Source organism: Anolis sagrei, chromosome 1 (assembly GCF_037176765.1).
Source record: "Anolis sagrei isolate rAnoSag1 chromosome 1, rAnoSag1.mat, whole genome shotgun sequence".
In the NCBI taxonomy this organism is placed as follows: domain Eukaryota; kingdom Metazoa; phylum Chordata; class Lepidosauria; order Squamata; family Dactyloidae; genus Anolis; species Anolis sagrei.
The window spans coordinates 269,202,850-269,224,353 of record NC_090021.1 but is presented as its reverse complement, the minus strand read 5'-3'; the positions used below and the strand labels follow the sequence as shown (position 1 = coordinate 269,224,353).

The following is a 21,504-nucleotide window of genomic DNA, read 5'->3' as shown; positions in this document are numbered from 1 at the left end:
AACGAATCCTCCCCCTTTTAGTCTGATGCATGTCTACTTAGTAGTAAATCTCATTGAACTGTGTCAAGCATATCCCCAGTAAGACAAAATTAAAGTTTGCTGAGTAGCCCTATACTCACACCACTAGCAGAGACCAGAGACATGCTTCTGTTATTGCTATTATTATTATTATTATTATTACTAGTACTATTATATTCACATTTACCATAAATACAATAAAACATTAGAGCAAATTACCCCCTTTGTTTCAAACAAACCTTTCTCCTCCCCAATTCATAATACATTATAACTCTTTTTGTTTCCTCATCCCATGATAGAGAATGAAGAATTTTTCAGTATACAGAGCTAAATTCAAGAATAAAGATCCAATAATAATGTTGAATAATAATTCATTCATGAATTATTACATGAATAATAATAATAATAATAATAATAATAATAATAATAATAATGCATGGATCTGCATATGAGACTGATGAGACTGTTTACTGTTTTAATGATTGCTGATGTATTGTTTTAATTATGATCTATGTTCAATTGTGGTTTTATTATTGTAATTGTTATGAGTGGCATCGTACCGGTGCCCTTTGTAAGCTGCACTGAGCCCCCCTTCAGGGGTAGAGAAGTGATGGGGTACAAATACCAGAAATAAATATTTATTTACATCATTTATATCCCACCCTTTTTTAACCCCAAAGGGGACTCAGAGCAGGCTTACAACTTAGGCAACAATTCGATGCCAGAAATAACATATAATAAAATAAACATTTACATTAAAAACCAAACATTAAAACATCACAATTTAAAACCAATTATTAAAATCATGCCATCAAAAATAATAATCAGAAACCATTCCACTCCTCATTTCACTATTCATTATTCTCTTACTACACTCAAACTTGCTATCCAAAAGCTTGGTCACATAACCACATTTTTCTTTCTTCCTAAAGGTCAGAAGGGGCGGGGCTGCTCAAATTTCACTTGGGAGGGAGTTCCATAGCCAAGGGGCCACCACTGAGAAGGCCCTGTCTCTCATTCCCACCAGCCACACCTGCGAAGGAGGAGGGACCGGGAACAGGGCCTCCTCTGACGATCTTAATCTCCGAAGTGGATCATAGAGGGAGATTTATTTGGACAGGCATGCTGGGCCAGAATTGTTTAGGGGTTTATAGGCTAAAGCCAGCACTTTGACTTGTGCTTGATAGCATAAGAAGTCATTAATGCATTAATGCCAAGGGTAGATAACATTTTGTTGTTTTGAAACTCTCATAAATACCACCCCTGGTCCTCTGCGTTGCACCAAGTAGAGTTTTGTCCACTGAGTTGGCGACCTCAGATAGCCTTCCAATCTATTCATTTGTAAATTGTACTCATACTCATTATTCTTCTGCATAGGCATTATTAAAGCCTCCTGTACAGCCTGATCCATCCTTTACATGTTGAGCCCAAGAACAACAGAGTAAAGCTCGTGGTGAGCTAAAGAAGATGAAAAATATGCTAACCATCTTTATTGGTTCAGTTAATACTGAAAAAAAATCTTTCATGCCTCCAAGAGTTTGAGCAGCCAAAGAATTTGTAACATGGTGGGAAAGGTGGGTCATGTCAACTGTTCAAGCCCAAAAAAGTTTGTCATCTATGTCTGGCTGATGAACAGCCTTAGCCCATCTTCTCATCATATAAGAAACCACATCTTGGGATCAGTCTATGAATTCTCCAATTTCCCCCCAGTCCCAAGCTCCCCAGGACCAAGATTCCCCTTTTGCATAATGAAACCAGTATTGGTTATTTGCTGTGTCTGACAGTCCTTTATTGAACACATCTCTTCCTTTTCAGAGGTCGGAGAAAGCCCTTGTGGGAGGGAAAGAAAGAGCAGGACATGGAGGTTTAAATGTCAGACAGACTGTGTCCTTGCATTTCTCTTTTCTTTCTTTTCTAAGAAATGATGACACACTGGTAAATCTTTTTGGCTGTGTGGGATAAGATGTCACCTATGCAGGTCACATTTCCATTGTTGTCAGCCCAGAGTTTTATTTGAATGCGATGTAAGTATGACTCCTTTTGTTAGTGTATGTATGTCACACATCCAGGTCTATACAAAATGTTTCATTTCTCTCTTTCTCCGAACCTTGTCTCAGGACAGAGTGTCAAAGACTGCTGCAAAGGTGAAATAGGCAGGGGAGGATGTTGAAAGGCTTTTAAAAAATATATCTGATAAAAGAGCCTCTCCTAGGCTAGAATTCTGTTGAATGTACTGTAGAAACTTAAGGGGAAAAGAATCAGTCAGGTTCATCCACCTGACTGGCAACTATTTCCAAAATGAAAGGAAGCATTCCGACAAAGCACACAAGGTACTAACATTCATTTCAAAACCACCTTCACAGCTCTTCCTGCTTGAAGCAAAAATTGGGTAAAAGAAAAGAAATAGACTATAGAGATATTTTGTCAAATGCTCCAGGAAAAGGAAGCGGCATAAAATGGATTGTAGGACAGCTTTCATTGGCCTGATTTCTCCAAGTGAAAAGAAGCTCTAAGCCTTTACTTTTTTAATCAGGTAGCTTGGCAAGGCTGCCTCTCCTCCTATACTGCTGTCTGACTATATTGCTCCGCCTGCAGGTAACTTGGAAATGACAGGTGCATATTTATCCCATGGAATGATGCAATTGTCAGCCCCTTAGTTATTTTTACATATGTTTTTATGTCAACTCTGAGGTATGGGCTTCCTTGGTAAACCCATACCTCACATCAAAGGGCTTCCTTGGTAAAATGTCTTCAGAGGAGATTTCCCATTGCAAGGAAACAAGGAAGAGTTTGGTGGCATTTTAAAGACAACAAATGAATTGCTTATGTGGACTTTCTCTAATGCATTGGGCAGTTTATATCAAGAAAAACCAACATAATCAATAAAAGTAAAACACAGAAGCGGGGAAAGTCTGGCTCATAGGTGAAAGCAGTCCCCGAACCCCCACTTTTCTGGTCCCTCACACTCCGCAACACTTAGAAAAACTTGGAAAAAAATCCCACCACGTTGGAGCAATTCATCATAAGCCTGCTTCTGGCTGTCACAGAAGAATACACAAATAGTGCAAAAATATTAGTGACGTATTTTTGTTGATGTTTTTTAAAAAATGGAGAATGTTACTACACTGAAGAAGGCTGTAGAACTGGCTCCTGGCTTTTGTATAAGCCTAGTTTTTTTTAGGCTAAAAAAATCCCCTCTTGGCTTATACTCAGGTAAGGGTCCTGGCAGAGCCTCACCTATCTGCACAGCAGCCTATCTCACCTTTATCTCCTTTCTCGTGCAGTGAGCACTTTCCTATCCTCTTTTCTTGTGCAGTGCGTGCCTTCCTCTCCTCTGTCAGCACAGCATTCACCTTCCTCTCCTCCCCTCTCAGTGCCAGTCTTTCCCACATTTCTTTATTCATATACACACAGCATTTCCCACAAAATGTATAGTTAAAATAAACTATGGTGATTATTGAAAGGATACATAAGCATAGTTACATTGAAGAAGTTAGAATAATGAGTTGGACAATCTTATCGTAAATTACAATTTTATGTAAATATTCAAAAACAATTAACTTACTGATACCTCAATTAATGTAATTTTATTGGTATTTATTTTTATTTTGAAATTTACCAGTAGCTGCTGCATTTCCCACTCTCAGTTTATACTCAAGTCAATAAGTTTTCCCAGTTTTTGGTGGTAAGATTAGGTGCCTCGGCTTATATGTGGGTCGGCTTATAGTTGAATATATACGGTACCTTGTCAGTTGTGAATCCTTAATTAATTGCTCCATTCATTTCAGCAGTGAAATGACCCAAAGAAATGACATAAAAACTTCATCATTGTGATCAAAGTTTTGCACAGTAATGGATACTTAGCCTCGAGTGCCAAGGCCGAAAATGAGCTGGAACAGGAAACTATTTAGGACTATTAAAATTGCTACTTTGTGCTGGTCCATAATTGAATTCATCACCTAGACAGGAGGAAAAGATTCCAGTTAACCATTTAACACAAACTATTTTTGGAAGAATGTTGAAACATGATAAAATTAAGCCATGGTTCCAAAAATAAGAAAAATGAAGCACAAAAACACAGGAAGGAAGTCAGCAGGTGCTTAGAGACATTAGAAGAGATAGGAAGAAAGAACTTTTGCAGCACTGTGATAGAATAAAGTACACCCTGGAATCTCACTTCCTTTTAAACAATATACCTGCATTTTTCTTAGAATGACCCAAATAGTGATTTTTTATATATGTGTTTCTGATCTATGCATGTGGGAGTGGGTAGTGTTTGCAGTTTTTTTGTGAATTGTCCTATGTGGAAACATAGAGGTATTTTTAGCTTCAGATATTAGGATTAAAAAAAACTTGCAATGTGAGTCAAGGAGTAATTTCTTATCTTTTTTTCAGTAAGAATATGGATTACAGTAGTCCTCCCCCTCCCCTGGCATCTATGGGTTTGCTTTCCATGATTTCAGTTATCCATGGTCAACCTTGATCCAAAAATATTACTGGTATAGGGATCAATATTATCTGCATTTCAGGCATCCACATGGAGCCTTGTAACACACCCTTCACGGATAAGGGAAATTAAAGGATTTAGTACTCCTGTTATACCGTTTTCAAGCAAGTGACTAATCCAATTAACTAAGAACTCATATTTAAAATGAAAAAGGAATCGCATTTGGTCACCCAGAGTTAAACTTTTTTTTGAAAAAACAAGCAAGAAAATTTTGTGTTAATAAAAAAGTAAATTGAATAATGAATAAGATGAAAAATTATTTTAATTCATTGTCTCTTGTAACTCTTCTTTCTTAGTATTTTATTACATTCTAAATAGAGAAGCAACCTAAAAAGTCCTGTTTTTGTAATAAAGTGGATTTCTTTGAAATATCTGAACTGTCAGTGGTGATGTGTAGGACTCCAGGTGCTCCTGCTCATGGTTTTGTGGAAGGAGATGACTTTAAATACGGGGCCCACGTTTACTTCAAATGCAATGCAGGCTACACCTTAAAAGGCAGCCGGGTTGCCTACTGTCAGCTGAATGGGAGCTGGTCAACACACCATCCTGGATGTGGTAAGAATGTTTTATGTTTCTTCTTGTTTCACTACCTTTATATATTATTGTTTTTTTGTTTTGTTTTTTGCAATCTGTATTGGATTGATGCCTTTTTGAATACTGAGATCTGAGTCACACACATATTGCAAGCAATTTTCAGTAATATTTTTGTATTCACCTTAAGTTTTCTGATGGAAAAAATGTGAATTGAGATAGTGGTGTGTTGTTGCAGTGGAGATGATGCTCTGGAAGCAATTCCAAAGAGATGGATGAAATGTTCAAACCAAAAAAGCAAAGTTTTTGAAAATGGCATTATTTGTAATATACTACATTATACAAGGGTGTCTCACTGATTCATGTATTTTTTAATAGATTCCAAATTGCTGATGGTTGAAAACCCTGTCTGTTGCTGATAAACTGTGAAACTGAGATAATAAAAATAACAATTTTCTGATTTTATTACTTACATGTTACTTGGTATGGCTCCTCAGGATCCAACAGAAAATGTCTTTTCTAGAAATTTTCTAGGTCCATGTGATTCTATGGTATGCTTCCACCACAGGTTACCATAGAGCTGTGTTGGAGGACCTAGGAAATTACTAAAGGGAATACCTCTCCAGGAATATTTTAGGTCCTCCAGCACAACTCTATGGCAATTTCCAGCAGATGTCATTAATTCCAATACAGTTTGTTATTATCCACTTTCTTGTTCCCATGGTACATTCAGGAACACATCCCCACAGATATAGGGGTCATACTAACTAATGTGTTACTAACGTATTACATTGTCTGTGGGTTTGATTACTTAAAAGTAGAAAAGTGGCAGAATTGTCAAAATCTTTCACCAATTGAGCACCCTCTAAAAACAGTGTTTCAGTGTAATTCATAAATATTTTTCCTGTGGGTTTGATTACTTAAAAGTAAAAAAGTGGCAGAATTGTCAAAATCTTTCACCAATTGAGCACCCTCTAAAAACAGTGTTTCAGTCTCCCACTCCAAAACAAAAAGTTTGCGCAAAAAGACTCCACAATGGTGTCAACAATCAGAGAAGACTTCAGATTTACCACACCCCTCCCCAGCTTCACATCTTCTAGAGTTCAGACTACCAGATTCCAACAAGAAGTATATTCTGGTCTCTTCCAGTTATAATTTTCAACCAATTTGGGCTGTTTTTTAGAATTCTGGGTCAATGTGGTCCAACCGAGTCCTGGCGGAGTGGGAATACTGACCTCGGCATCATTTGCTGTTGCCTTCCTGTAGTGTAAATTAATTGTTGGCAACTGTTGAGATGTTTTATATTCTCTTAACTGCCCAGCATTTCTTTTTCTTTTCTGCTTCAAAAAACTGTGTAACATAGAGCTGTTAGAGAAGCAGAGTTTGTATGGATCCAAAGCACTTAAGAGTTTCACTCATGGGAATTGATGCAGAGGATGTTGTTGCTATTGATTGCACTTGACACCCCGCAGCTCACCCATAAATCTTCTTCAGAAAATTGAAGGAGCCATCATTACATGAGAAGTAGCAAATGAGGAAAGAAAAAGGGAAATCAGAAATCATTGTATTAGTTGGTGCTTGCATGACTTGCTTCATCTGTGAAACCACTGGATCAGAATGCCCTTGCATTCAGTGACAGAAGGTAGCTTCCATGCCTGTGGGCCAATGAATCCATTATGGTTATTATTTATTTATTTATTTATTTATTTATTTCATTTACTTATACCCCGCCCTTCTCACCCCGGGGGGGACTCAGGGCGGCTTACAGTGGGGGGGACAATTAGATGCCCAAAACAATTCACAGCAATGCAAATACAACAATTACAACAATTAATTAAAACATCAATACATAATAAAAACATAAACAATCTCATGCTCAGGGTTCAGAGTCCAAATGACCATTCCATTCCAATTGTTCTTGTCTATCATCAGATCCTTCTGTTAGCCTTCAGAATGACCAAAGGCTTGATCCCAGATCCAGGTCTTCAGTCTTTTCCTAAATGCCATGAGGGAGGATGCCGATCTGACCTCCCCGGGGAGTGAGTTCCACAGGTGGGGGGCCACTACTGAGAAGGCCCTGCTCCTCGTCCCCGCCAGCCTCACTTGTGAAAGTGGCGGGGTCAAGAGCAGGGCCTCCCCAGAAGATCTTAGGCTTCGAGGTGGGCTGTAGAGGGAGATCCGTTCGGACAAATACACCGGGCTGGAACTGTATAGGGTTTTGTAGGTCAAAACCAGCACTTTGAATTGTGCTCGGAATTGGATCGGCAGCCAGTGGAGCTGACGCAACAGGGGGGTTGTATGCTCCCTATACGTCGCCCCGGTGAGCAATCTGGCTGCTTCTCGCTGGACTAATTGTAGTTTCCGAGCAGTCTTCAAAGGCAACCCCACGTAGAGTGTGTTGCAGTAATCCAACCGGGATGTGACAAGAGCGTGGACCACCGTGGCCAGATCCGGTTTCTCAAGGTACGGGCGCAGCTGGCGCACAAGTTTTAATTGTGCGAAAGCTCTCCGGGCCACCGCTGAGACCTGGGGTTCCAGGCTCAGCGATGAGTCCAGGATCACTCCCAAGCTGCGAACCTGCGTCTTCAGGGGGAGTGTAACCCCGTCTAACACAGGCTGTAACCCTATACCCTGATTGGCCTTACGACTGACCAGTAGGACCTCTGTCTTGTCTGGATTCAATTTCAATTTGTTAGCTCTCATCCAGTCCGATACAGCAGCTAAGCACCGGTTCAAGGTCTGGACAGCCTCCTTGGTGACAGGTGAGAAGGAGTGACAGATTTGGACATCATCTGCGTAGAGATAACATCTCGTTCCGAAACTCCGAATGATCTCTCCCAACGGTTTCATGTAGATGTTAAATAACATCGGGGACAGAATTGAACCCTGTGGGACTCCACACAACAACGGTTGTGGGGCCGAACAGGTGTCACCCAGTAACACCTTCTGGGTCCGTCCCTCGAGGAAGGATCGGAGCCACTGCAAAGCAGTGCCCCCGAGCCCCATATCCCTGAGGCGACCCAGAAGGATACCGTGATCGACGGTATCGAAAGCCGCTGAGAGGTCCAGCAGAACTAACAGGGACACACTCCCCCTGTCCAGTTCCCTGCGGAGATCATCTACCAAGGCGACCAAGGTTGTCTCAGTTCCATGTCCCGGCCTAAAGCCAGACTGTGCCGGATCCAGATAATCAGTGTCTACTATTATCCACATTTCAAAGGGGCTATCAATTTTAGGAATAGGCACCTGTACTTTGGGTAATATTTTTATTGTCCCACTGACTTGAAGACACTCTTGGCCATTGCTTCATTGACAGAAAGACTTCTTCCATGAATAGTTGAGCACATTGGGATGTATGCTATCATAAAGATTTCAGTACAGATTTCAGTTATTTCCCCTTTCCTTTTCTGCATTGGCTTCAGCATCTTTGGTGAAAGTGAACACTAATGATTGGGTTGCTGTGGGTTTTCCGGGCTGTATGGCCCTGTTCCAGAAGCATTCTCTCCTGATGTTTTTCCCACATCTTTGGTAAGCAAAACATCAGGAGAGAATGCTTTTGCAACATGGCCATACAGTCTGGAAAACTCATAGCAACCAAGTGATTCCGTCCATGAAAGCCTTTGACAACAAAACACTAATAATGTCTACCGGTAAAATGAAAATTTTGTCTCAAAATGTATGTTTTTTTGGGATGGTCAAAAATATTTTCTACATTTCAACAATAAGATATTTTGATTTATAAATAAATTTATTACAACATTACTTTTCAAAGTAACTTCCTTTTACTTGTTGAAGAAATTATTTAATGTGTTTATTTGTGTAGCTTTAGGTGTCCAAAGTTGGGGTATTTACTTCTTTAATTGCTGTAAAACATTTTTATTATATTTGGTAGTGTTCCAGGAATGTATAAATAGCCATATGACTGGCTATTCAAGTTAGTGTCTTATTATTTGATATAATATTAGGAAAAAATAACATGCTTCTTCTCCCATTAGCCATTGAAGACAGAAACTGTTCAGATCCTGGTGCTCCACTCAATGGGTTCAGGAAAATGATGGAAGATACTGCACTTCTCAATGGTCGCTATGCAAGAATTGGAACAGTCATCAACTTCTTTTGCAATAATTCTTATATTCTCAGTGGCAGTGAGCAGAGGATCTGCCAAGATAATGGGGAATGGTCAGGGAAACAGCCAATCTGCATAAAAGGTAATTTCAGTGCTCTCTCTTTTTACAACCTGTAAACGCTGGCTTTGTTTAATAGCTTGTTTATGGGAATACAAGCTCTTTCCTAATAAACAAACATAAACACAAGTACAGGCAGTCCCCAAGTTACAAACTATCCTACTCATAGTTTCAAACAACTCATAGTTAAGAACGTGGGTGAGACAAGAGGAATTGAGAGAAATCTACTCCTAGGAAGGGAATATGTCTCAACTGAAGCTTTCTCACCAATCCTTGTTTCCACAAAAAGCCATTTTTTTCAAAATCTTATCATGGGGACAGAGAGGTGAAATCTTCTGAACAGTGGCTCAGACAGCAAAACAAACATGCCAGGGGTGTTAACCATTCCCTATGCTATCCAAAATTTGGGGGGGTTTTTTGGCTGGAGTTACACTTAAAAATGTACCTGATCCCACTTGCATGCAAATTCAACTTAAAAACAAACCTACAAAACCTATCTTGTTTGTAACTTGGGGCTGCCTGTATGTGGTTGACTTCTGATATAGAGGTAGAAAGATTTGCCATTATTTATCTGTGAAAAGGTATCAGTTATCATTGCAGTAGTTGTATATTTGTAGGTTTTACAGCCATTAGAGACCCAGAATAAAATGCCCAAACCTAATTTTTACAAGAAATGTATGCCCAGACTTGAAACAGCACGTCTGTTTTATTGTTTCAAGAGGTAATCCACCTAGGATCACAGTCTGTGATGTCTTTTTGACTTAGTAGAGCTATAATAACTTCCTGCTCAGTCTTCACCATCATTTGAGTATTTGCTTCATTCCATGTCTTATGGCATCAGCTCTTGTGCTTATAAACTCTCCTTTGATTTCCTTCAAACTTACCCTGTCATTCTGCCAGGTTTCTGTCACTCCAAACCTATACATACTTACTCAGACATAAAGCCTAAACCCAGTCAATAATACTCCTCTGGAATAGACTCGCTGTATTAATTGTTGTTTTGTGCTTTCACGTCAACTCCAATTTAGGATGAGCCCATCTTGGCAAAATTTATTCAGAAGAAATTTACCATTATCTTCCAAAACCTCTAAGATTTGCCCAATGAAACCCAGTGAGTTTTCCTGGCCAAAAAGGATTCAAACCCTGGTCTCATAAAAGTCCTAGTCCAACACTCAGTGATGAGTGAATGAATTGCTGACTGGTAAATCAATCCTGCAGATTGAGTGGATCTACTCTGGGATTAGCTATTGTCGAAAGACATATTTAGATCAGTGTGTTTAGTAGGGATTTACAACTTTGCATCTCCAGATATTGCTGAACTACCACTCCCATGTTCTCTCACCATAGATGTGACTAGAGTTGATGGGAATCACGCTTCTCCAGAATGCAGTCTAAGTGTACTGTTTGCCCTCATTTGAGTCACAGTTTCGAGAGGTGGACAGAGATGTAAATCATAATATTTGAACATGGAAAAGGATTGTGCAATACTGTATTTTTTCTAGCTTGCAGAGAGCCAAAGATCTCTGACCTGGTGAGACAGAAAGTTCTACCAATGCAGGTTCAATCAAGGTGAGATTGCAATGCCTTAACTACAATGTTAATGAGAAATGTTGTTGCTTTTCTCTCTGTATCTTAACCTGATTAGGCATTTTTGTGAGCTACTCTGATGTTCTAGAAAGGTGGTTGGATAGATTGGGCATAGACATTGAAACTGATGGCATGAACAAGAGACAAAGGTGGATCAGACAAGCAAATATTTTAATAATAATGTCCCAGGGCTCTTTCATATTACACATTTTAACTGCCTTGATACCAGTATGGAATCTGGGATTTGCAGGGAGGTAAACAGGAGAATTTAGCATTCTCAGCCAGAAAGCTCTTGTTCCTTTTGACAAAGACCAGAATGCTATAGGATCCTGGCAACTAAAATAGCAGCTAAAAGTGCTCTAATTCTGAAACTTCTGTTACAACCTGAATGAGGAAAATGGAATAGATGAAAAGGAGAGAAGAAGGGTCTTAAAGCAGGGAAGTGAGGGTTAAGGCAGATCTCCTCCTCCAGGGCTCCTATTCTGACCCAAGGACCTTATAATATTATTCTAATGTGTTTCCCCAGCTTTTGTACAGTTTTCTGCAAATACATAAAGGTTGAAATTATGGTCAGGGGTCCTTAGGTCAGGGGTCCTCAAACCTTTTAAACAGAGGGCCAGGTCACGGTCCCTCAAACTGTTGGAGGGCCAGATTATAATTTGAAAAAATATATATGAATGAATTCCTATGCACACTGCACATATCTTATTTGTCATGCAAAAACACTTTAAAACAATACAATAATTAAAATGAAGAACAATTTTAACAAGTATAAACTTAGTATTTCAGTGGGAAGTGTGGGTCTGCTTTTGGCTGATGAGATAGGATTGTTGTTGTTGTGTGCTTTCAAGTCATTTCAGACTTAGGTTGACCATGAACGAGGGCCGGGTAAATGACCTTGGAGGGCTGTATCTGGCCCCCGGGCCTTAGTTTGGGGGCCCCTGCCTTAGGTACTAGCAATGAGAGCTTTAAACGAATACAGTATTTTTGATCTCACACATTCACCCTTGGCACCACCCACCATTGAAACTGAATATGTGAAATTGAAACTTAATCTCTGAAGTCCACACTCCCATTCTAAAGTAGAGTCCAAACGCTAGTGTTACAGGAGTGGCTAAATTAAGTTTGATTCCAGAAAATTCTCCATGGCCCTGTAATGAGTTTTGAGGCATATATAATGTAATTAATTGCAACATCTGACTGGAGAGAAGGAGCTTTCATTCCATCTTTTTAATCTGATCCCATGGGCAAGATCATCCCTTGGTGCTTATCCAGATGTATAAACCCACAAATTCCCAGTGCACTTTCCCCTAAAGACACAGATCTTTTTCTCTCTTAATCCTGTCTTTTCCACAGAGCTGCGACTCAAGATAGCATACAAATATTAAAACAAAGATAGGTAAAAATACATTAGTAAAAACATACCGAAATTAATGCTAAAACAAAATAAAATGTTCTATAGTGTTACATTTTTAAAATATACAGTGGGTCCTCCATATTCATCTATAGATTCAACCAGCCATGGCTCAAAAATATATGGGGAAAAATCCAGAACAGCAGTCCTTGATTTTGCCATATGCCAAACACTATGCCAATGTTTAGGCATATCATGGCCCCCTGCCATTTTGCAGATCCCCAAGCTCTCTCTGACACTCATTTATTTGCTAATTTATGTAAGACAGTGGTAGGACTTGTGTTTTATGGTTTTTATTGTTTTATTGCTTTTATATGGTTTATATTATACGTAATGTTTTTAACTGTATTTATGTTGTTTGGGGGCATGGACTGTTTATGTAAACCACCTCGAGTCGCCTCCGGCCTGAGAGGGGCGGTATATAAATATGGCAAATAAATAAATAAATAAATAAATAAATAAATAAATAAATAAACCTTTTTTTTTTTAACCAGGGACCACTTGAACAGGGACCACTCTTCAACATTAGTATCAAAAGGGTTACAAATCAGTTATTAGTCAACTTTAGATTCATTTTGGTTATTTGGGGTTCTGATTCAGAAAATTGCATTGGATAGACTACATCAGCTCTAGTTTCTGATACAGAACACATGCCATCCAGTAGTCGCCATCTGCTTACCCACAGTAAACCATATTTAATAAGCCTTAGCACTATAAGAGGGTTTCATGAGACCAGTCGCTCTCATTGCAATGGTGTAGTAATTGTGAATCCGCAGACCATATTTTAGTTCTTGCGGACCACAGGTTGGGAATTACTAATGTAAAGGATGCTATCTTACTACACTGTTGTATTTAGTGGATCTTAAGCATCCCTGGATTTTGATATCTATGCAGTGTCCTATAAAAAAAATTCAGCCAATACCAAACGGCACACTATATTCCTTAAACTGGCAAGAAATAAAAATAGTATTGTACACTGTTAAAGAGAAGGACAGTAAGGAAGGAACCAGCTTTGCTAGAAAGGAAGAATTAAGACCTGGGAGCAGCCACCAAGAAAGCCATGTCCTACATCCTTAACCAGACAAGCCTGCCAGGAGAGAGACTTTCCCAAAATATCTGAAGTGCTCATATGTGAGAATGTGAACCTCCAGACAGCTCTTAAGATACTTGTTTATGACATTTCAATACTATTTTATAACATGAAGCTATTTGAGTAACTTAGAACAAACAAGCACATATCTTAAGCAGTGTATAGTAACATTGTTATTTATTAATTGATTTTCCACCCCACCTCCATCCCCGCTGCCAAAGATTTAAAAAAGAACAAAAATTAGCATAACACAAGGAGCAAAATTCCCAGCAACCTTAGAATGAAAAAAAATGCATTTTTCTTTGTAAATGTCCTTGATGTTTTGATGAATTGAACCATCAATTCATCAAATTGGCAGAGTTGAAAAGTTGATGCTATAGGAAATAGCCAGGCATGTTTTTCCTAGGCTCCCATTTTAATTCTGGAATTTTCACTAAAGTTCTGCAAAGCCAGCAGCACATAAAGAGCATTGCAATAATCCAGATGTAATGAAAGCACATGATACTAGAGTCAGATCTGATATTTTCAGGCATGGACACAGTTGGCACACTAGCTTTAACTGCTCAGATGTATTCCTGGGCATGAGAAAAACGTGGACATTAGGCTCAGGGCTGAATCCAGAGGTGTATACATGCAATGAACCTGAGATTTTTGAGAGAGTATAATCCCCCCCCCCCCCACAATAGGCTGAATCTCTATTCCCTTATCTTCCTTTAATTGACAGGATCACTCCTGTGTCATGTGAATTAAGTGTTCAGTTTTTCACCCTTATCCAGTCCATTATTGACAGCAAACTAATACAGTTTTCTCAGACTTTGATGAAAAGGAGAAATGATGTTGAGTGTCACCAGCATATTGCTGTGGACTTTCATTGTATAATAGGAAAGGGAAAATCTTAAGCCTTATATAAATATGTAACCTGAAGATACAGCCTAATAAATTTATATCGGTTTGCTCCAAATAGGAATTGTAAGGTGTGCTCAAATCCAGAGCCTGGAAAAGGTACTGTTTTGACTGCAATTCCCAAAATCCCCCAGCAGCCTACTCAAAGATTCTGGGAGTTAATATTCTAAAGTAACTTTTTTCAGGAACTCTTTTCTGCCTCTAATGTTAAATTTCAAATAAAAACAAGGGTTTTTGTACAAATATTGTTGTTGCAAAAAAGTTCTATTTTTAAAAAATGATTGCTGATCATTTTCTTAATGGAATATCCATTTTGCTGAACACGAGGAAACATTTGAGTATTATTTACATTGTTAAGATTGCTGGATACAGCTACTGATTATAATATAGTAATGTCAAGGTTTGGGCTTTTAGTCATCCCTTTACATTTGTGGGATCAACTTTTTCAGATTTGTTTCTTTGTGGGTTGAGTTAAAAATTTTCCTCTAGGAATCTCTAGTCCTAGAGAGAAAATGGTGATCAACTTCCACTATAGAGTCACACTGGAGGATGCAGGGATTCCTTGAGAGAACATCCTGCTAGGAATTTCTTCATCCTCCAGTGCATTACTGTGGTCAGCATTTGCTATTGGTTGGCCATAGAGTTCTAGCGGGAGATTTTTTAAAAAATTAATTTTTTTAAAAAAATAAATTTTTGGAATTTTTTTTAAAATTTATCTCAGGTTTTAAAAAAACAGCGCTTTTTAAATTAGCATTTTATCTGATTCTGTGGGGCTCCTGTGCCCCTAACTTCAGCAAATGTTGAGACTAACCTTTTTCTCATTTTCTTTGTGCATCAACACAGAGAGACTCCTTTGCATCGGCTCTATTCATCTGCATATAACAAGCAGAAGCTGGAAGCATATCCAACCAAAAAACCATTATTGCCATTTGGAGAACTTCCTCCAGGTTTCCAACATCTTCACACGCAGCTTCAGTACGACTGCATTTCTCCTTTCTACTGCCGCCTGGGAAGCAGCCGAAGAACATGCCTGAAAACAGGGAAATGGAGTGGGAGAGCTCCTTCTTGCATTCCAAGTAAGACAGGTTATGAAGCATGGCACAACACCTTGCAAAATTACAAAAATAGTATCAGGAATAACAACTTTCTATTAATATGCTTTAGACATCTTAGTCATGGCATCTTGTTAGCTATATACATATCTCATATTCATATGGCTCATAACAATTCTTATTTATATAATTCACTTGAAGTGTTCAGAGTCATTCCTAGACATTAATTCCATCATCCCTATAACGGCTTTGTGAAGTAAGCCAGTTTGATTTCATTCATATTGTTCATTTGGGGTACAGGTAGGCAGCAGCACTGAAAGTATAGCTGTTAATCTGTCATCTTCTAAGTTTTCATATACAGTTTGTCACATTCTTAGGATGCAATTCCAGAGTTTATCCTGACACCTTCACCAAGCCCTAAGCTGGCACAGCAGCTTCCAAGCCTAGTCAAGCTGCTTTTCAGTTTAAGCCTGGAATGAAGTCTCACAATTACAGGGCCAAGCCAATACTTGGTTGGTTAAATCAACACTTATGTAGAAGTTCCATATATGCAATGGGTTATATTCAGTGGGTTATATTCAGTGGCGCAATGGATTAAATCCTTGTGCCGGCAGGACTGCTGACTGAAAGGTTGGAGGTTCGAATCCAGGGAGGGGGGTGAGCTCCCATCTGTCAGTTTTAGCTTCTCATGTGGGGACATGAGAGAAAACATCCCAGAGTCCCCTGGGACTTACTTACTTAGGCGATCCCTCGTTGGACGAGTAAGATGGTCTTCCTTGATTACTATTCTTGTGGGTTTGTAGGTGGCTGTTCCCCTGGGAAATGTCCTTGCAGATGGCCAATTCTTTCACACCAGAAGCGACTTGCAGTTTCTCAAGTTGCTCCTGACCACACACACAGAGAGATATATATGTATCCTCTCAATGTATCTATTCAGTTGGGATTAAGGCCCCACCTACACTGACCATTTAATGCAGTTGAAGCTAGTTTCAAACTGCATTGGCTAGACTTAAAACTCCCATGAAAAGTGCACAAAACAAAGCCCTTAATTAGTGCTCTATGATTTGCGTAAACATCATCCAGATCTTAGACTTGTTCCTGAATTTCCTGGGCAATCATCTGTACTGCGAAACCACTTTCTTCATTACTGGTTTGAAACTGCATTAAAAAGTATGTATCTTAAAGGGGGTATAGCCACAAATCTGTTTTGTCTCAACAATTATGTAGTTTTAGGAAGTTTAGAATGTGATCAATTATTGATGTGATCAGATTATTTGGTATATGAATGTGATCAGATTATTTGGTATAATTATCTTCTGTTCTCTTTGGTGCCAAATAAAATTATAATTTGGACCCAGATAGTTTGAAAGATAAAAGAAGTTTGATTTCCTTGTTTTCATTTTGATTTGGTCCAGTCTGTGGAAAGACAGAAAACATCACTCTTCAAAAACCATCCACAACCAGGTGGCCTTGGCAAGCAGCCATCTATAGGAGACCCAATGGAGTGAAGGCTCCCACTCATAGAAAGGGTGCATGGATACTGATTTGCAGCGGGGCCCTGCTGAATGAACGCACAGTGGTCGTGGCAGCTCATTGTGTCACCAATTTGGGAAAGATTACAGTTCTTAAAACAGCAGACATCAGAGTTGTTCTTGGCAAACACTACAGAGATGATGATAGAGATGAAAAGACTGTGCAGAATTTACGGGTGAGTAGAGCGTTGAGTCACTTAATATAGACATTATGCCTATATACAGATGGATACTGAGCCCTAAAATAAAATAAATGGATGCTTTTTACTCAGATATTCAGAATCTGGCTTCCAAGATTTAAGTTATGAATCTCTTCATATGTATAAACATCCCTGACACATAATTCTGCTACTCATTCTTTTGGACTACTTCTCTGAAATAGTGTATAGTCCTCTATTATTACATTTCAATTCTGACATCATCCCACCAAGATAGCTGCAGCTATTTTGGCTGCACCAAAATATTCTTGAAACCTGTGAAAGCAAGTCAATTAAATGAGTACAAAATATCTCACCATCTTGATAAATATTCTGTTGTTTTTCATCAAATGGGGATTTACATTCCTTACCTGTAGACTTTCATTCCTGCAATGGTTTTGTTGTATGTATTTTACAAATTTGTTTTAAATGTTTTAATTGTATATTGTTATGTTATCAAATGGCTGCTGGGTTGTAAGCTGTCTTGAGTCACCTTCGGGTTTGAGAAAGGCGAGATAGAAATATTGTAAGTAAATGAATAAATAAACATTAGGATCTTACAGCCTTACAAAATTCTCACATTCATTTTCCAGTAGTTAAAAGAATGTTTATAGTCTGCTGAAATTTCCCAAATTATCCTCTAATACAGGCTACAAGAACTTCTGGGCTGCAGAAGGGAAGTCTATCGGCCAATGTCCTCACAGGCCGTGTCCAGGGATTCCCTTCCTGGCTTTGTTCCTCTTCTCCATCCTACACCAGGAATGGGCAGGAGAGGAAAAACTAGACACATTTTTCAAAAAGTGTTTGAAAACACCAGCTGATAGCACTTGACTCCATCAAGTTTTCTTATAGTTTGGAGACTAGGATGTTCTGGAGTTTACAGTATTTCCACTTATTTCCCATTACTGACCTAGACTGTATATTTCCCCCTTTGAGTACACTGTGGTACCAACTACCCTATAAGTCTCTGATAAATTATCAACATAAAAACTGGTCCAAGTACAGTGTGATTCTCCAAATCCATGGAACCAGTATATGCAGTTTCACTTACTCATGGTTTCACTTATTCACTTAATGCCTCCTGTACAATTTACACTCTCTTCCCTACAGCTCTCTCATTCTTTCCATTGAAAATAAGGGGGTTCCCTATTATACACAGTGTCGCATAGTCATTCACAAATATGGGGGGTTGTACTATATAAAATATATACTGTTTTTTCAGTTTAAATAACTTTATCTTCCAGCATTGGGGTTTGAATGAAAATATTTGGCTCTTCTATGCCATCCTGTGTCCATTAATTTCCACTGATGAATAAAGTATTGATAGATGAGTGGTCATTTTGTTTCCTCTCCAGTATTGTCATCTACCATTAGATCTTAAGTGGCAGAGAATCAGAGCTACCTCCCAGTGATTCTTTGAAATACCTTGGCATTTCCTTAGTTTTATATTTCATACCAGCATTAAACTGATAATGTGGTAGTCACTAAAACATTTTGATAATGGAATCCTAACATTTGGTCCTCTGTTCTTTCTGTATCCTTTCCTAGATATCAGCCATTATAGTGCACCCAAATTATGACCCCATATTGCTTGATTCCGACATAGCCATCGTTAAACTCCTGGACAAGGCCAGAATCAGCAATCGCGTCCAACCCATATGCTTGGCCTCGATGCGCGATATTGACCCACCTGCTGATGACTTACAAATAGTGATTACTGGTTGGAAGATCCTAGCAGACATTGCCGATCCAAGCTACAAGAATGACACAATCCGTATGGGGAGTGTTCAGATAATCGACTCCTTGTTGTGTGAGCAGCAATATGAGGAAAATGGTATCCAGGTCAGCGTGACTGATAGCATGTTTTGTGCCAAGCAGCACCCTACTGCATTTTCCAATATCTGCCCTGCCGAGACTGGAGGGATTGCAGCAATACCTTTGCCTGGAAGATCATCTCCTGAGTTAACCTGGCACCTCATGGGGTTAGTGAGCTGGGGCTATGATAAAACATGTAGTCTAGAACTCTACACTGGTTACACCAAGGCAATTCCTTTCAAAGACTGGATTGAGAAGAACATGAAGTGAACCACCCAGTCCAAAACTGTTTCTTTTCTTGTTTTATGTTAAATGTAATAGTTTCTCTCATAGTCTCTGATGTGTCTTATTGCATTGATAGAAGACTTATGGGTGGAAACTATAAAGCAGGGGCCACTGATATTTGCTGTGACATCTAGCTGTTCAGTGAGTCCAGCTCGTCCATGACAGAGGCTTTGAGGCCCCTTTTTATGCTGTCATATAATCCAGATTATCAAATCAGATAATCCAGATTATCTGCTTTGAACTGGATTATGTGAGACTACACTGCCATATAATCCAGTTCTAAGGAGATAATCTGGATTTTATATGGCAGTGTAGAAGGGGCCTGAGTGTGGCAGATGGTTGATATGGCTCAGTTGTACCTTTTCTCCTGGTGGGAACAGGTACACTTGGATTATGGGCTGTAGTAGGAACATTGATAACCAGAACTAGCTGTATTCATTCCATATTTAATTATCATCTGGGTAAAATATTTGGGAGATATTTCCATTGAAGTCTGAGATAGTAAATTGGAAAAATAATTAAAAGACTAGATGATGTGTTATAGTCAAAGCCGTCTGTATTTGTCATATTTTATATTCTTTTCCCTCTCAAATACCTTACACATTCAAATAAAGAAAGGTTTGTTTTAAATCTGAGAACTAACATTTGATTATATATTTGTATGAACTGTCATACAAATATGTCATACAAGAAATGTCTGTCTGTCTGCCATGAGATCCTGTATAGGGGAAAGAATTCTGAATGGGATCCAGAGCATATACTTATATCATGGGTTGTATAGCTGCAGTTGCTATATGCCTTTGAAAAGTTCAAAAAGTAAATTTTCAAAGCTCTGCTGACAATGTGTCAACCTGCCAAGTAATACCCTTCCCAACCTGGTTTCTTCCAGATGTGTTTGTCAATTTGATTCTCATAGAGTTTATTCACACCAGCCTCCTGTCTTGTTACAATCCCATTGTTTAAGCAAACAGAAACATGCAATTATTGGAATTATCACTTTCACATATTGGTGCAATGGCATAATTCTGACACTGTGGAAATTCCCACAATAAATCTTTGCCTAGCCTTGCTTCCTACCCATGCTTGCCCTACCCACTGAATGTGCACTGTTTTTTCTCATCTCCCCCCTATTTTGCCACAACTGCAAAGTTGCACAGATGCAGCATTCTTACAAGAACGCCCTACACTTTGTTATATTGGGACTGCAGCAGAAAAAAATACACAAGGAAGAATGCTGGAACAACAGCAATATTCAATCGAGTCACAATTCTAGTTCAGTGCCACCACTGAACTTGAATTGAGACAGTCCCAATATTGTGTGGTAAGCACACATAAAACCACATGCATTTGTCAAGCCTTCAGAACAACCTATAATGTTATTCCAGGGGAGAGTAGGGTAGATTAAAACATCTAGCTTTACTCAATTTACACTAAGCAGCAGAAGTAACAAGACTACCCTTGCAGTAACAAGCTATGCTTTCTAGTTATCTGGAGCATGTTAAAATGTGCCATTTGCTGGAAGATAGTACCTTGTTTTCTCAGAATTGTTGCAATGAGAATTGTATGGCCATCCAGATGCTGTTAAATTGCAACTTTTCAAAGTGGTCATGCTAACAAGAGCAACTAAGAACTGTGATCACACATCTGGAGGGTACCATTATCCCCGCTCTTGAACCAGAACAATCACCATCATCATGGTTTAACACAATTCCATAGGAGTAACATATCTGGAGAGATGCCTAAGTCAACTTGATCTTTTCTAATCCTGGAAGGTAAGCAAGGCCATCCCTGGTTAGTACTTAGATAGGAGACCTCCAAGGAATTCAAGACTTTATATCAGAGGAAGGAACTGTCATAACCATATCTGAATATTCTTTGCCTAAGAAAACTCTGTGCAAGTTAGGGAGTTGCCATAAGTAACAAGCAATTTGAAGGCACATACCTGAGGTAAATTTTATAGGGGTGAGAATCTGGTGGGAATCTATATGTTTCATTCTTGTTTTTTGCTCTCACACCAGCTTTGAACCCTTGAATAAGAGATCACCAAGAGCAACAGACATCTATTGCCATCTGTAAGTCTTGCAAACCCATTAGCTTCAGGTCTATTCACTTTCAGTGTAGTTTCCTCTTTTCCTATTGTCTTCTACTTTGTCAAGCATAATCATCTTTTCCAATGAGTCATGATGAATTGCAGTCCCAATGCTTTTTCATCATTGCATATGCTGGTCAGAGCTGTGTAGACTTGCAGAGTAACAAACCCCGAGGGGCTGTGCACAGCTCTTATCCCTTTTGATCATATGATCAGTTTTATGTTGCTGCTATACACACCAAGTGTTTCCAAAAGTTTGATTCAAGAGCATATATTTATTTCCAGAGACACACCTGACAG

The 21,504-nt window shown here is 39.0% G+C and overlaps 1 protein-coding gene across 3 annotated transcripts in view; it reads left to right on the top strand.

The window, feature by feature from the left end:
- The window catches only part of PAMR1 (peptidase domain containing associated with muscle regeneration 1), a 92,358-nt gene extending 72,605 nt beyond the window's left edge, over positions 1 to 19,753 (top strand). For all 3 annotated transcript variants that reach the window (XM_060764787.2, XM_060764808.2, XM_060764797.2), the window contains 6 exons: positions 4,910 to 5,080; positions 9,052 to 9,264; positions 10,743 to 10,809; positions 15,078 to 15,310; positions 16,702 to 16,994; positions 18,564 to 19,753. In XM_060764787.2, the coding sequence (XP_060620770.2) occupies positions 4,910 to 5,080; positions 9,052 to 9,264; positions 10,743 to 10,809; positions 15,078 to 15,310; positions 16,702 to 16,994; positions 18,564 to 19,100 (1,514 nt within the window). In that variant the 3' untranslated portion in view covers positions 19,101 to 19,753. The remainder of the gene's footprint in view (positions 1 to 4,909; positions 5,081 to 9,051; positions 9,265 to 10,742; positions 10,810 to 15,077; positions 15,311 to 16,701; positions 16,995 to 18,563) is intronic.
- Positions 19,754 to 21,504: the final 1,751 nt, after the last annotated feature.